The sequence below is a fragment of the Mus pahari genome, chromosome 1, assembly GCF_900095145.1.
Source record: "Mus pahari chromosome 1, PAHARI_EIJ_v1.1, whole genome shotgun sequence".
In the NCBI taxonomy this organism is placed as follows: domain Eukaryota; kingdom Metazoa; phylum Chordata; class Mammalia; order Rodentia; family Muridae; genus Mus; species Mus pahari.
Genome location: NC_034590.1, coordinates 83,721,430 through 83,736,429, shown reverse-complemented (window position 1 = coordinate 83,736,429; position 15,000 = coordinate 83,721,430). Strand labels below are relative to the sequence as shown.

The 15,000-nt window shown below is 43.9% G+C and overlaps 1 protein-coding gene across 1 annotated transcript in view; it reads right to left on the bottom strand.

Annotated features, from left to right (window-relative positions):
* The window catches only part of Spon1 (spondin 1), a 279,501-nt gene that overhangs the window by 96,656 nt on the left and 167,845 nt on the right, over window positions 1-15,000 (bottom strand). The window contains exon 6 of the mRNA XM_021201343.2: window positions 12,958-13,106. Within this exon, the coding sequence (XP_021057002.1) occupies window positions 12,958-13,106 (149 nt within the window). The remainder of the gene's footprint in view (window positions 1-12,957; window positions 13,107-15,000) is intronic.

The following is a 15,000-nucleotide window of genomic DNA, read 5'->3' as shown; positions in this document are numbered from 1 at the left end:
AGACCCAAGTTTGAGCCCTGGGACCTCTATAAAGATGTAAGGAGAGAACTGATTCCACAAAGTTGATCTCTGACCCCCAAACATGTGCTGTGGAACACACACCCCACCACATCACAAATAATAAATATATATTAAAAAGTATACTTATATAAGTTAAAATGAAATATTTGTCATATTCACATATTAATTTTTTAATTCTTTGTTTAACATGTTCTTATTACAGTAATTTTAATTAATTACTATAGTAATTAATTACTACTATCAATTGAGTTAGAATTGAAGACACTTACCAAAGCAGATACACACACAGATACACAGTAGATGTTCAATCTATAGCCACTATATATCATTGTAGATTTTCAGCCAAATCTTCATTACTTTATTATCATTCCTTTTCAAGGGCACCAAGAAAGTCTTTGATAATGCCTGATCCACTACTAACTTAAGCAACATCAACAACAACAACTGGAATCAACTGCATGACATCTCAGAGTTCAGAAACTACTATGCTCCCAACAGCTGATAGCTCTAAGTCATTATTTTGAATTCATAGTTTTTCTTTTTAAATGTTAATGTGTCTTAGCATTTATCGTTGTACACTTATAAAGTCTGTCGTCCACACACAACAGCATCAAGAAGTCAAATGACAAAATCCCAAACAGGCTGAGACTCAGCACAGGCGACCCCTGTGGAAAGGGGTAGTGAGTGTAAAATGAGACAGGAAAGGGCACTGAGCCGCGAAGAGAGTTTCCAGAAGCATTCAGCTCAGGAAAGTCTGTCACCCAAAGTGTCGAGGTGTCGCCGCCTCATCTTCGCTGTGGACTCTTGCAAAGCATTTACGTGGAAGAAAGTAATACCTAGTGTAAGGTTGTGTTTTCCAGTTTGATTTAACAGTGTAAACAAACAGAAAGAACAGCGCCTAAAGGATGGACTTGCAGACAACTGCCTTCTACATTCAGACATAGAGCAGGTGTCAGTGAGTGGAGGTGGGCCTTGGACACAGGTCACAATGACGTCAGACACACAGCTGGCAACGGCTAGACATAGAAGCAAGTTACGTACCTCAAAATGCATTTTCTCTCTAGGAATTGGCTTTTTACGTTTTCTTTTTTGTGTGTTTACATGTGTGTGGGTGCATGTGCACATGGGTGAGAATGTATGTAGAAGCTGGAGGTCGATGCCAGTCAGAATCTTCTTCAACTGCTCTCCACTTTATTCTTTGACGCAAGGCTGTGCAATCGAGCCTAGAGCTTGCTCATATGGTTAGTCTTGCTAGCCAGATTGTTCTGGAGATCCCGTCTCTGCCTTCTGAGGCAAGAATTATAGGTGGGGTGCCACGCCCACCTGACATTTACTCGGGTTCTGGGGACCCAGTCTTCATACTTACACAACCCATGCTTTAATCACCAAGCCAGCTCCAGTATGACACTTTCATCAACTGCAGAAAAGTTAAGTGCCTAGAAGCTGAGCAGAGCTTTCGGCAGTCTCATGGGACTGGGAGAACAAAACTAATTCAGCTCCTGAGGAGAAGGGGACAGAGAACTGAGCCTGGTGTTTGATGCTGCTTTTTCTTCTGGGGCAGTTTCTGGTCTTTGAGTTTCACGAGGAACACAGTTGGCAACTGCGAGTAGAAATGAGAAGCTGAGAGTTTAACCAGAGCTCCCTGCAGTCCTGGATTATGAGGTTAGAGCTGCAAGTGGTGCGTGGTAAAGGGGGAGAGGCATGTTCAGTGGAGAACCCTGAAGAGCGACATCCTTGCAATAAATAAGAGTCCTTACAAAGACCGACCTCCAGTTTCAAAATAGCCCAGCCCAAGGCTGACTCATGGTGATCTGCCTGAGGAAAGAGAGTAATCTCTGGGGGACTGTCAGCTAAAGCCTCTGTAATATTTCATATTCATTTATAGTATTCAATAAAATGATTCCTAACAGAAAAGGAACCATGGAATAAAGCAGACAAGACAACCAGACCCACGGATGATCTGGAAAGTACAATTGGTAGCCCTTGGTCTCACTCACTTCTTTGCCTATGATGTCCCTGGCACAAGATGGGGTCAACAACATGCATCGTGCATTTTGAAATATCATACAATATGTTTGAAGAAGAAAACCTCACTGTGTATTGGTAGAGAGGAAAGCTTTGTCTCGAAAGACCCAACCATGCTTGCAGTCATGATCCCAGATCATAAGCCAGATGGATACTGATTTTCAAAGTAACTTTTAAATTAATTCTTTGAGAATTTCACACAATGTATTTTGATCACATTTACCTCAATGTAATTTGATCACATTTACCTCAATTTACCACATTTCCTCTCTACAATGTCTCTCAAGGCCACCCCCAACTTCATGTCCTCTCTCCTTGTAAAATAAATCACTGACTCCAATTTTGCTGCCTACAGACTCATAGGTGTGGGGCTATTCACTGGAGTGTGCTTGACCCACCAAGAACCACATTCTTAAGGAAAACCAACTTTCTCTTCCCCAGAGACATCTATTACACATAGTTCTCAGTTAGGTCTGGGGGCTCATGAACCCCATCCTAAACCATGCTACAGTATCAACTGACTTGCTATTGTTTGGGCCATGGCTACCATAAGTGGATGATGATAGCTGTCCTGTCAAGCCCAGAAGTCACTGTTTCACTTTGGTCTTTTCCAACCTCTGGCTCTTAGCATGTTTCTGCTCTATCTTCTGGCATGGTTCCTGAGTCTTATGGAGAGGGTGTGAGCACAGTCACTTATTGTCTGTGCTTTGACCACACACTCATTTAAAATTAAGCATTCTGGGAGGATAAAACAAAAATCTACTCTACTTAATGTAACAATGTAACATGATAATCTGCGATCATCCACAATATGTATACTTGTGGCACAAAATAACCTCTAAGTGATATTACCAGCAAGCAAATCATCTTACATTTTCTATTCTTCACCAAACTTCCAATAAGTGTCAGATGCATATCAAGCCATTTATAGGGCTATTTCAGTTACCCAAGCACTATTCCAGAGAGCTATTCTCAGCAGCTGCAGTTTCCAATGAACAGGCTGCCCATAACGAATGTGGATCAATGCCTTTGAAATAGCATTGCTTTCTAGTTAATAGACTTTTGATTTTCTTTACCCATTGATTAATGAAGCAGTAATTCTGTTTTTGACTTAAAAGACAAATTAAAACATACTGTAACTGAAGCCTATTGGGAAATAGCTATAGTTTGGGGAATAGATGGTAGGTATGGAGATGAAGTAGGTAGAATGGCTGGCTTCACCAAAGTAGCCAGGGAACTATTGGGAAACAGAGGGAAAGGCATGCAACTCAATTGAACAGACACTTCCCAGTGAACCCCAAGTCACCAGCATTTCAGAAGCAGCTACACCATGTAATCCATGAGCTGTGCCCTTCCTTAGTATGAGCCGGAAAACTCTTCATCTTTGAAAACTTCACAGTGATATTTTTAAGTCATTCATTTTGACATGGAGTTAGGTAGGACTCTTCATTCTCCTCTGAAGTGAATTTCATCAGTGGTCTATAACTACTTGTTTTTCCTGTTTTTTTTTTTTTTTTTCTATCCTAAAGGCATATGTGTTAGCAGCTTGATTGTCAGCTGGTATGTTACAGAGAGGTGCTGGAACCATTAGGAATTGGGACTTAGAGGGAGGAAGTTAAACCATTGGTCATACTTTGAAGGAGGAAATAAAAGCCTAGCCCCCTGCTCTATTTCTCCCCAGCCACTTGGAGGTGAATAACTTGTCTTGACAATTGCCATGTTTTTCTTACCATAGGCCGAAAGGCAACAGTCAATTGCTCACAGGCTGGAGACTCTGAATCCATGAGCCACAGTAAGGCATAGGTCTATGGAAATAATTTGAATTTCTGTAATTGTAGATGAATTGATCATCTCCTAAAACCATCTAAAACCCATCTAGATTCTTTCTGAGACATGCCCATGTGTTTATATTATTTGAGCATTTGTTCACTGGTCTGAAAACTTGACCTGTTTGGTGCTCTGGCACATGCCTGTAATCCCAACATGTGGGAGGTAATGACAGAAGATCAGGAGTTCAAGGTCAGCCAGGGCTATAAGCTATATGAAACTCTGTATCAGTAAGACAAAACATATAAAACTGACCAAGAAGAGGTTCTTTACATATTCAAGAAACCAGCCATTTATTTATTATATAAATTATAAATATTTTCTACTAGTTGCACTTTACCTTAAAATTTTCTTGGGGCTAGGAAGATGGCTTGGTTGGTAAGAACACCCACTGTTCTTGCAGAGGACCCGAGTTTGTTTCTCAACATCCCTATCAGGTGACATTAGCTCCAGGTGATGCAACACCCTCTCCTAACCTCCTCAGGCACCTGATTATCACATGCACATACCCACACATAGATGGACAATTTTTAAACATTTCTGAAAAAAAATCATTATTTTTATATTAAACTATATTAAAAGTGTTTTTTTTTGTTTTATGTCTTCTTTTTTCCACTCTAAAAATAGATTTTTTCATGTTTTCTCCTGTATTGATGTATTTTATTTCAAAATATTTAAATCTTCAATATAATCAATGTTTTTATTTTGGTTCAGAGATTGAGACTTGGAGAAAATTTCTTTTTTTTCCCCCCTCAGGGTTTCCAGTTGCCCCATTGCCATTTTTCAAAATACTGGTGGTTTTCCCAGTTGGTAGGAAACTTTCCCGTTCATGTAGTTTGCAAGTGAACTCCGGACTACTTTTGGACTTCACATTTATTCTGTTCATCTGTCTGTTCTTGCTCTGGCATTGTGGTTTTAGTCAGTGCTGTTTTAATTTATATTGTTTTTTATTAGATATTTTCTTTATTTACATTTCAAATGTTATCCCCTCTCCTAGTTTCCCTTCTGAAAACCTTCTATCCCTTCCCTCCTCCCCCTGCTCACCAACCCACCCACTCCTGATTCCTGGCTCTGGCATTCCCCTATATGGGGCATAGAACCTGCACAGGACCAAGGGCCTCTCCTCCCATTGATGACTGACTAGAATTTGCCTTCCATTTGAACTATTTCGTTTCAGTTACTATAAAAATAGATTTTTCCATGAGTTAAATACTGCATACGTTTTGATCAAATAAATGCCTACCTTTTCTCACACAGAGAGCCTCAGAATTCCCAGGCACTGGTGATGCTGTTGAGTAAAATTCTAGGGTGTGAGAGCTGCCACCTGGAGGATGGTTCTGCATTCTGCCTATCCGGGGTAGCCTGGGCTACTGGGATTTCTATTTGTCCTAAGCCTCAGCTTAAGATAAACAGAAAACGTGGGTGTTCCCACTCCAGCACCATGAGTAGACTGTTTCCCAGTCTGTGCTACTGTGTTTTATAGCAACAGAGAGCAACTGAAGACAAAGCACAAAGCACCATGGGTCTTGACTATGGTTCCTGAGGAGGCTGCAAAGGGAAAAATCCCATCATGCCGTTCTACAAAGCCCACTACTAAAAATGTTCTTCTGGTGTCTCTCTCCTCTTGTAGAAAACAGGTTCACTCAAAGTCGTCCTTGGTTCCTCTTTCTCTCCCTGACTTTCAATCCAAATGGCATCTGTTCAACCCCGCTGCTCGGCACTCCTGAGAATCCCTGTGCCACCCTGACTCCCAGCCTTGCCTCTCCTGCCCGCTTTCCCTCTTCAAACTTTTATTCTCAAATAAATAAATATATATATATATATATATATATATATATATATATATATATATCTCCCCTCTGAAGGGAAAGAGAGAATACAAATCCTCCTGATTAATTTTTATGTCGCAGTCATAAGAAAAGTAACACCTACCCCAAGCCAAGTGTCACTCACATGTGACTTCATGACCAACAACTATGTCCTATACTGCCAATCTGAGGATGGAGACACTGAGGCCCTCCGGGGTTGGCGATCTTCTCGAGGCAACAGACTTCAGTCACTTTAAAGTTCCCATTGGCCCTGCTCATCACTGGCCTAGGTCCTTAAAAATGTGTGCAGCTAGTCTCAAGGGCTCAGGAATAGTCCCAACTGTGCTTCTGCCTGGTGCCCTATTTTGATCCCTGCTTATCTAAATCCACATGCTTCAGACTCCTAACGGCCTCTTGGTCCCACCTCAACTGTGAAACCGACCTCTAGGCCCAGCATTATGTCACAGGCTGGTAGGCTCAGCATCAAAGGTTTCTTCTGATGGTGTCATGCCTTCAGTATCCCTCCCAGCTACAACCTTGATAGCCTGCCTGAGTTCCTGCCCTTTGGCTAGGGCTTTGTGATTGTCTAACCTGCGCTTGCCTACTGCTACCCAGAAAGGCATTTTTTTCCAATACCATTGTCACTGTGAACTGCCTGCCTGGAAGGCCTGGATGCAGCCATGGGCTGGGTAGCTAATTGGACTAATAACCTTGCTGTGGCAGGGCTTCAGTGGCAAAGATCTACCTGTCTCTGCTGTTCCTCACTGGTGCTGCTCGGAGTTGAGAAGAAAGTGTAACTGAACCGGAGCCACAGTGAGGATCTGGTGAGGCCATGGACTGGGACCCAGGCTCAGGATAACAGGCCGAGGTGTGTGTCCATATGTATGAAAGAGAAAGGTGATCTCATGCTGGTAGGAAGTAGGCATGGGACTTCCCCATTTGTGAACAAGGGATGAGAAAACCTTCCATCAGGCATTTGGGGGCGTGGCAAGGAGGCTGCTCTGCACATCTCTATGACCTGGACCCTTGGGGTCTCACACTCTCAGGGGCAGAAGAGTCCCGGTGTATGTCAGCCGTGCAGTGGGCAATCCAGAGATAAGGGATTACATAAGATTCAGGTGGGACTAGGGGAAGGGAAACAAGGTCACTCTGTGAAGGTGTCAGTCTATGAATGATAGTTATCCTGTGGACGATGAACAAAGCACCCTAAGGCAGGAAGGAAATTAGTGTGAGAGCCAAAGCAGTTTAGTGGAAAGGAGGAGATGTCCCTGGGACCCCATGGTCACACAACAACCCGAGACACTATGTGTTACTGAAGACAGCCTAGCTAGAAACAGAACAGACTGGTACACACGGAAGGAAGCTGGGCAGCAACAAGGCATCACCCAGCTGGGCAAGGAGACAAGGAAAGAACCTGGCCATGGTGGGTCAGCTCATGTCAGGGGATGGCACCAGCAACTATAGGGCTCCAGGAGGAACAACAGACCATGCTTCCTAGAGAAGACACTGTGGAACTAGGACCAGGAGCAGGAGGAAGAGGGGGACTGCATGTTGTCACAGTGCTCAGAGCAGCAGCACGCAAACCACGGTAGCCCAGGGTGGGTTTGTACCTTTTCAGTTGCGGGCATAAAGTTTCCCAAAAGAAATAAAGTACCTGTAGGGAGACAGGTGTGTGTGTGTGTGTGTGTGTGTGTGTGTGTGTGTGTGTGTGTGTGTGTATGCATCTGTTTTCCCACCCTTACCATGATTTTCTTTTTAGTGGAGACAATATGGTCCCTTACCCCAAAATCTACTCTTCTTCAGTGCAACTATCTACCCATGCCTCTTCCCCTTTGCTGCGAAGTCCCTAGTTTTAGTTCTGTAAGCACAATACTATATTTTCTGCCCCACGGCCTTTGGACATGCTGTCATCGATACATAATTTCCCACTCCACTTTTCTTTGGGGCCGTAATTTAAATGGTTATTACTCAGGGCGATCCTCTCCACACCCACACCAGGGTCCTTCTTAATCTTAGGCCTCTAAAAGGCATCACTGCAGGTTTCTTTTCATTTCCACCAACTTGTAATTATTTACTAATAACTTATAAGCCCCCCCCCCCATTTTCTGGGGATTGAACATACAGTCCTGTATGTGCTAGGGAAGCTCTCTCCTATGGAACCTGACCCCAGCTCTATGTCTTTCTGTTAGTTCCTTTTCTTTGTCTCTTTTAGAATGTAGGCTCACAAAGGAATCTCTGCCCTTCCTTACCCTTCTCCCCATCTTCTTGGATTCCTTCTTCTTCCCTCCCCTCCCCCCTCTTCTTTCCTCCCTTCCCTTTCCCTCAGGTAGCTAGAAGATGAACCCAGCTGAAAAGGGGCTCTCTAAAAGGAAGCTGTTATGATCCTATAACACGGGGGGTGGGGTGACATGACGACTTATATTTTATAAAGCTGACCCTGGGCAGAAAGGATAATGGGAAGAGGACTTGAAGTCAGGACCACCAGGAGACTAGTGCTGAAATGTACACAAAAGATGGATGCTTAGGTGGGAGGGAGGAGCTTGGTGCTGGTGGGCTGAGTGGAAAGAACCTAAGAGAGGAGGCAGATGCTGGGGCATGGTGTGCCAGGAGGGTAGCTAGCTCTCTAGCATGGATAACTGAGCGGATGGGCTCAAGTTAACCCTAGCAGAGAACCAGACACCCAGTTATCATTTGTGACTTCTGGCTTATAAGTGGTTGTAGTGGGGTAAAGTGTTAGGAAGTGAGCTTGCATCGGCTCTTGAAATTCCAGTTCCCCACTTCCTTTTCCTCCAGCCTCCTCCCTCTGAGGTTATCCATCTGTGGCCTGCTGGCTATCTAGCCATAGCCTTATATTTCTTTTCATAAACATTATTATACTTTTTAATAGCATGCATAAATTGCATGTATTCAGAGCACTCAACGCTTATGTTTGAATGTATACAGTGTGCTAACCAAAGCTACCCCTCATTTATCTCCCCTCCCCCTCCCAACTGCTGCTCTGCACTAATCTATATATATATATATATATATTTTATTTCTTCAAGTGTCTGCACATGAGACAACATGTATCTGGCTTATTTTACTTAGTATTTAAGACCCAAACTCCTCTCACCTTGCCCTCAAATCAACTCAAAACAGATAAAAAGCCTAAAAAAAAAAAAGACCCCAAACTAGGGAATGACTAAAAGAAAACAGGGAGAAACGCTTGAAGACTTTGGTGTAGCCAAGAGAATAGTCAAGTGGGATTACCAGAAATGAACAAAACTGCACAGCAAGGGAAGCAATCAATGGAACAGATAGGTATCTACAGAATGGGCGAGCTAGTTACCAGCTGTTCATCTGACAAGGAGTAATACTAACTATTTAAGGAACGTAGAAATACTGAACAATAAACCCCTCAAGTCATCTAAATCAGGATCAGCAAATGGGGCTGGAACAATGGCCCAGTGGGCGAAGTGCCTGCTGCAGGGACATGTGGGCTTAAACTTGATCTCCAGTTCCATACATGGAAGCTGGTCCTGGTAGATACTTGTGATCCCAGGACTGGAGAGACAGAGACAGGAGGAAACTTGGAGCTCACTGGTCAGTTGGCTGAGCAAAATTGGTGTGTCCTAGGTCTCTGTGAGACCCTGTTTCAAAAACCAAAGTGTTGACTCCTGAGGAACGAGGCCAAGATTGACTTCTGATCTCCACCTATATGTACACATGTATGTACTCCTAAGCACATTTATGGGCACACACACAGATTCATACACACAGAGACATACACACACACACAGAGGCACACATACCCCTCTACAAATCAACTGGAAAACTTCTCAAGAAATACACATGGCTAACAAAGACAATTCCTGGGCACCACTGGCCACCAGGATGTGTGGGCCTCTTTTCACCTAAAGAAGCAGCACACGTTCTTCACCCCTCCCCCACTGTCTCTGGCTGGTAGCATAACTGCCAACAATGCCTCTGTCGTAATTTGTCATTAATTTTCTTGGGACTTTACAGCTATAGTAACAATAAGGTTTAAACCCAACAGAATTAGTATAGTTCCTCACTACTAATGTGATTAGTATTTTTGTTCATTTGTGTTTGAAATCCATTAGCATAAAATGTATATCCAATAATGCCCATTGTGGTTTTTAATGCTTGTGAAAATGGCTGTGAGGTATAATTCCATAATGAGGGACACACAAAATGCCTTTTGTGGGAAAAGAGATTTTATTTGCATCTCGGCTAGAATGGGGCTCTTTGATAGAGGGTATAAAGTAGGAAGGGCTGGGGACAGAATTTGTTGAAGTTTTCAAACAAGTCCTCTGGCTATGCAGAGGACACATTTCTATTCTAGGAAGACCCGTCTTCTTGCTCCTTTTTATGTTGCTTCCTCCTTGACTTGAAAAATATAATCTGTGTGCTCTCAGGGAAGGGTATTTAAGGCTGTGAATCTCTTGGAACTTGAAGGGACCTTGAAATTACTGAACTAAGTTGGATTTTCAAGGCACTGGGAGGCGGATGGTGCTGCCTGCTGAGGAAGGCTCTGTCAGGAGCTGGCAGGAAGTGGGATGAGGGTGCGGATTTGGGCAGGTGCATAGGTGGGAATTCGCTTATTCAATGTCATGGGGCCCATGCTGTGAAATTCACAGCATGGCCATCTTGAAATTCTCATCAGATTTGGAATGGGGGTGTTGTTGGGGCATGTCTGCTTGGAGCCCTATAATTTATACACTAGATTTTATGTATAGGCTTTGGAGCCAGACAAACTTGGGTTTAAAGTTCTAAGAAACCTTAGAATGTTGACTGACTATACCTTCTCCTTACTGTAGAACTTGTATATTAACATGGGCCTCTCAGAATTGGATGCAAGGAGGGCTAATGAGAGAAATCCAATACCCAGCAGGCTGAGAGGTGGTATTAGATAGACACCCACTCTTTCCCCGTAATTAAGCTTATTAGCAGGAAGCTGGGCCAGCTGGGTTGGACAGACTCCCTGCAGCAGGCTGGTTAAGGTCACAGCATGCACACATTTTCTGAAGTGGGGTATTCCAAGGCCTACCCATGATTTTCAACCTTTTAATTGCCATGACATATGAGAATTTATGATCACCAGTAAAAGATAATCCCACTTTAGATTTTGAAAAGTGTAGTGTGTGTGTGTGTGTGTGTACACTCCACAGCACACATATTGAGATTAGAGGACAACTTTATGGAGTTGTGTCTTAGTGTTTCTATTGCTATGAAGAAAAGCCATGACCATGGCAACTCTTATAAAAGAAATCATTTAATTGGGGTTGGCTTACAGTTTGGAGATTTAGTCCATCATTGTCATGTTGGAAAGCATGGTGACATGCAGGCAGACATGATATTGGAGAGGACCTGAGAGTTCTACATCACAGGCAGCAGGAAGAGACAGTGACATTTCCTCCAATGAAGCCACACCCACTCCAGCAAGACCACACCTCCTAACAGTGCCATTCCCTGTGCACCTATGGGGCCATTTTCTTTCTAACCACCACAAGTTGGTTCTCTCCTTTTATATTCACATGGGTTCCAGGGATCAGACTCAGGTGCTCAGGCTTGTGTGGCAGGTGCTTTCATCTGCTGAGCCATCCACCTGGCTCAGCATCTTAATTCTGCATGATTCCTGCCTATGTTTCTCCTTTCTAGAAACTTCTAAAGAGAGGCAGTAAGCAAGATCAGCACTCGTAGGAGGACACCCTTGATCTTGGATTTATTTTGTCAGCTTCATCATTTCTTTGTAACAAATGGTTTTCAGCACCCCATTCCTCAGAGCTGGACAATCACAATTTCATGCTTAAGAGCTAGAAAGTAGACCTTTGGGATTCCAGACAAAGGGTCCCCAGTGGCAAGCCAGACACACTAGCGCCAATATGGAGGGAGCAATCATGACTTGGCTGTAGCCTGAAGAGTTATGTCTCTTGTGAGGCATGGAAGAGTAGGAGAAACTGGGCAATTGGAAGCCTGGTGCTGTGGGCTGGAGATGGAGTTCAGTTAACAGCATACCGCCCTAACTTTCACAAAGTTCATGGTTCGATTCTGAGCACTGCATAAAACTTGGCATAGTGCTGAATGCCTGCAGTCCTAGGACTCAGAGGCAGAGGCAGGAAGATTAAGGAGTTCTAGGTCATCTTCAGTTACAAAGAAGGGTGATTTGATCATTAATTAATGCCATGCAATGTTAAAACATTTAGACTTCAAATCAAATGGAGGAGAAACACAAGCTCATTCTGAAGCTGTTCCCATACTGTGGTCTAAAAAGATCCCTCAGGGCATCATGAAGGAATAGGGTGACTTCAGTTGCATGCAGTCCAGGACTGCAGGCAGCCTGGTGTCCAGATGGTAGGCTTTGGAGAAGCACTGCGTCAGATCTGTGCTCACCCCCTCAGTCTGTTGAGGCCTTTGAGCAAACACCCATCACAACATAACAGGAGCACCAGACATATGGGGTCTCCTCCATCGTCTTGGGAGATGCAGGGTGGAAGGACAAAGGACAGTGGCCTCTCAGTGTCCTGCACTGTGAAATAGCCACACCCCAAACACAGCTCGCCTTTTCCCTGCCCCAGAACAGCTGGGGTCAGTGAGACATGGCTGCTTGGGTAGTTCTCTTGTACCAGAGAGGCTTCTGTGGGAATGACAGCTAAAGCCAGGCCATCGTATCTCCACAGCAAACCACAAAACTGCTCTTCTTCCAAGACCCTTCTTCTCTGCCTCTGTTTTCTATTAACTAGCTCAGGCTTTTGATGAGAGATGGCCCATTGTCAGGTAAACGCATTAACAAGAAGAGTGGGTCATTTCTCTTGTCCTCCTCAGTAGATGCTGGGCCTAGATAATGGGGCAGCTCCTGGGCTCCTGGTAACACATCAGTACATGACGATCATAACTAATGGTCAGTGAATTTATCAGACACATCGAGACACCATTGCGAAACACCACATGCCATCACATAAAATGTCTCTTTTCAGAAGTGACAATTTGCTTAGACAGCTTGAAGATTATCCTCTACCCTCAAGAACCAAAGTATGAAACCCTAAATCACAGTTTCTGTCTCAGGAGACCAGAGGTCTGCCTTTTCAACAACAAGCCTACAGCAGGGTTTAGCATACCAAAGCTAGAAGATGCATGAGTTTAGGGAAAGAAACTAAGAATCTCTAATTCAGTCCATAGACCACACTCTACAGTACATTTCAAGCTCCTGAAAATAAAACTCAGGGATGCTCTGCCCTTATTTTTGCCATTGGTTGATCTAGGAGTCTGTACTTACCTGCTGTCGAATTTCTTCCTCCATTTTTACTGGTGAGCCCAGTTCAGCAACTTGCTTGACCCCTTCGCTGGCATACCCTCCATACTCCCATAGCACGTAGTTCTTGGAGTGGGACCCGCCAATGATGGCAGACCAGTGATTAGCCCGACCTGGAAATCAATCAGGATATAGATATCAGTGTGGCCAGGGTGGAAATTTGAACCTCTTTGGCAATGATGAGGGGGGGAAACTGTTCAAGAAGCAGCCAGTACTGAATAGGCATTGCTCTGTCTTAATTCCAACACTACTCAGTGATTAGAGAGTATGTCTACTGGCCATGAGTCTGAGAATCATGCAGAAGTGGACAGTGGGTACCTCAAGAAGATGGCCCAAGACACCCTCTGTCTAAGGGGTTCTCTGAGGGATGGGCAGTTGAGAGAATTTGAAATGCTAGTAAAATTTGTAAAGGTAAATAGAAAGGATGGGTTGTTTCTGGCAGGCGCAGGAACATGGCTTTATGCTGTGCTTGGAAAGCCATCAGCAATTCAGCATTGCGGTGTCACTGTTGATGGAGAATTAGATGCCAAGGAGGTAGAAGGAACCGCTCACAGACACCATTGCTCTAAGTGCTTTGGGAGTTTGGATAGTATCGGAAAAGACCTGGAAGCCGCTGAAGGGGTCTGATCAGGGGAGCAACATGATTACATTTGAATTTTAGATAAATCATCCAGGCAGCAGGTGAAGGATGCAGTAGAGGCAGCAGACTGGCGTGGAGATCTTGGGCTGTGAACAAGGAGCAGAAGCTGAAGTGTGTGTAGGAACCGGCTTTCGTGCCCAGGCTTGGCATGGCTTTCCTCAGTTGACTTTTATGTGCATTCCCATGTGAGAACCGAGCAGGCTAGTCACATTCAGAGAACAGGGCAGACAATCTGGGTGTGTGGAGGTGGTCAGTCCGCAGTGGCGTGCTGATGACCAGCAGGGATGGTGGGAAGTAGTGGGGTGCAGGAAGGCCATCATGTACAATATAAGGGAACAGCAGTATTCAAACAGGACCAAGATAGAACATGTCTTGAGGGTTTAATCAAAGTTCCTAAGGAAGTGGGGAACAGGGAACTGATACTCAAGGCCAGTACCATGTTGAGCTTTTTTTAAAGATACAAATACTACAGATATATCTATATTTATTATTGACTAAGTCACATTCACTTCATAGACTAAGCCACATATAGTTATAGGGCTGGCTCAATTCTCAGCTAGTCTTTGACTAACTTTACAAAGTCTCAAATTAAAGAACATTTACAGGCACAGTGAAGGAGAAAATCTGAATTAGATAAACCCATGTGGCACGTTTAGTTAGCTGCTGTATATCTTAGAATGGATAGAACTCTTCATCCCACATGTTCAAAAAGGATTCTGAGTAGAGCCTGGTCCTGTTTCTACAATAGCCATTGCTTCTCAAAGGCTCTCTACATCAGGAACACATCAAGGACATGTACATCAAGCCAGGTGGCACCTTCCCAGCCTGCTGATAGCAGCCACATCCCAACCCAGGCAAATGAAATCACGATGTGGGTTGACCCAAGTGCTCATTATTTCCTGCACATCAGGGAAATGCAGCCTTCATGTTTATCTCAAGAAAAGACAGGTGGAGATGTGGCCAGCTGGTTCTCTAATTCATTACCTGAGCAGTAAGAAAGGCTTAGCTGTCATCTAAGCTAAGAGTATACTTGTGAAGGCATAGCCTTGTGACCTTTAACTTGTAGTAGAAACAGAGACCAACTATTGCTCCCCATTATGCTGTTCTACTCCTACGTTCAGGCCTGTCCTACCTGAAATTCTGTATCTAAGGAGCATTGTTGTTACCTCTGTACTGTCTTGCTTGGCTTGAATCTCTTTTCCTCCTTTATGATTCTCCTAATTAATCTCCACTGTCAGCTTTATATAGTCTAGAGTCATCTGAGAGGAGAAGCCTCAATTAAGGGGTTGCCCAGGTCAGATTATGAGCATCTCTCTCTCTCTCTCTCTCTCTCTCTCTCTCTCTCTCTCTCTCTCTCTCTCTCTCTC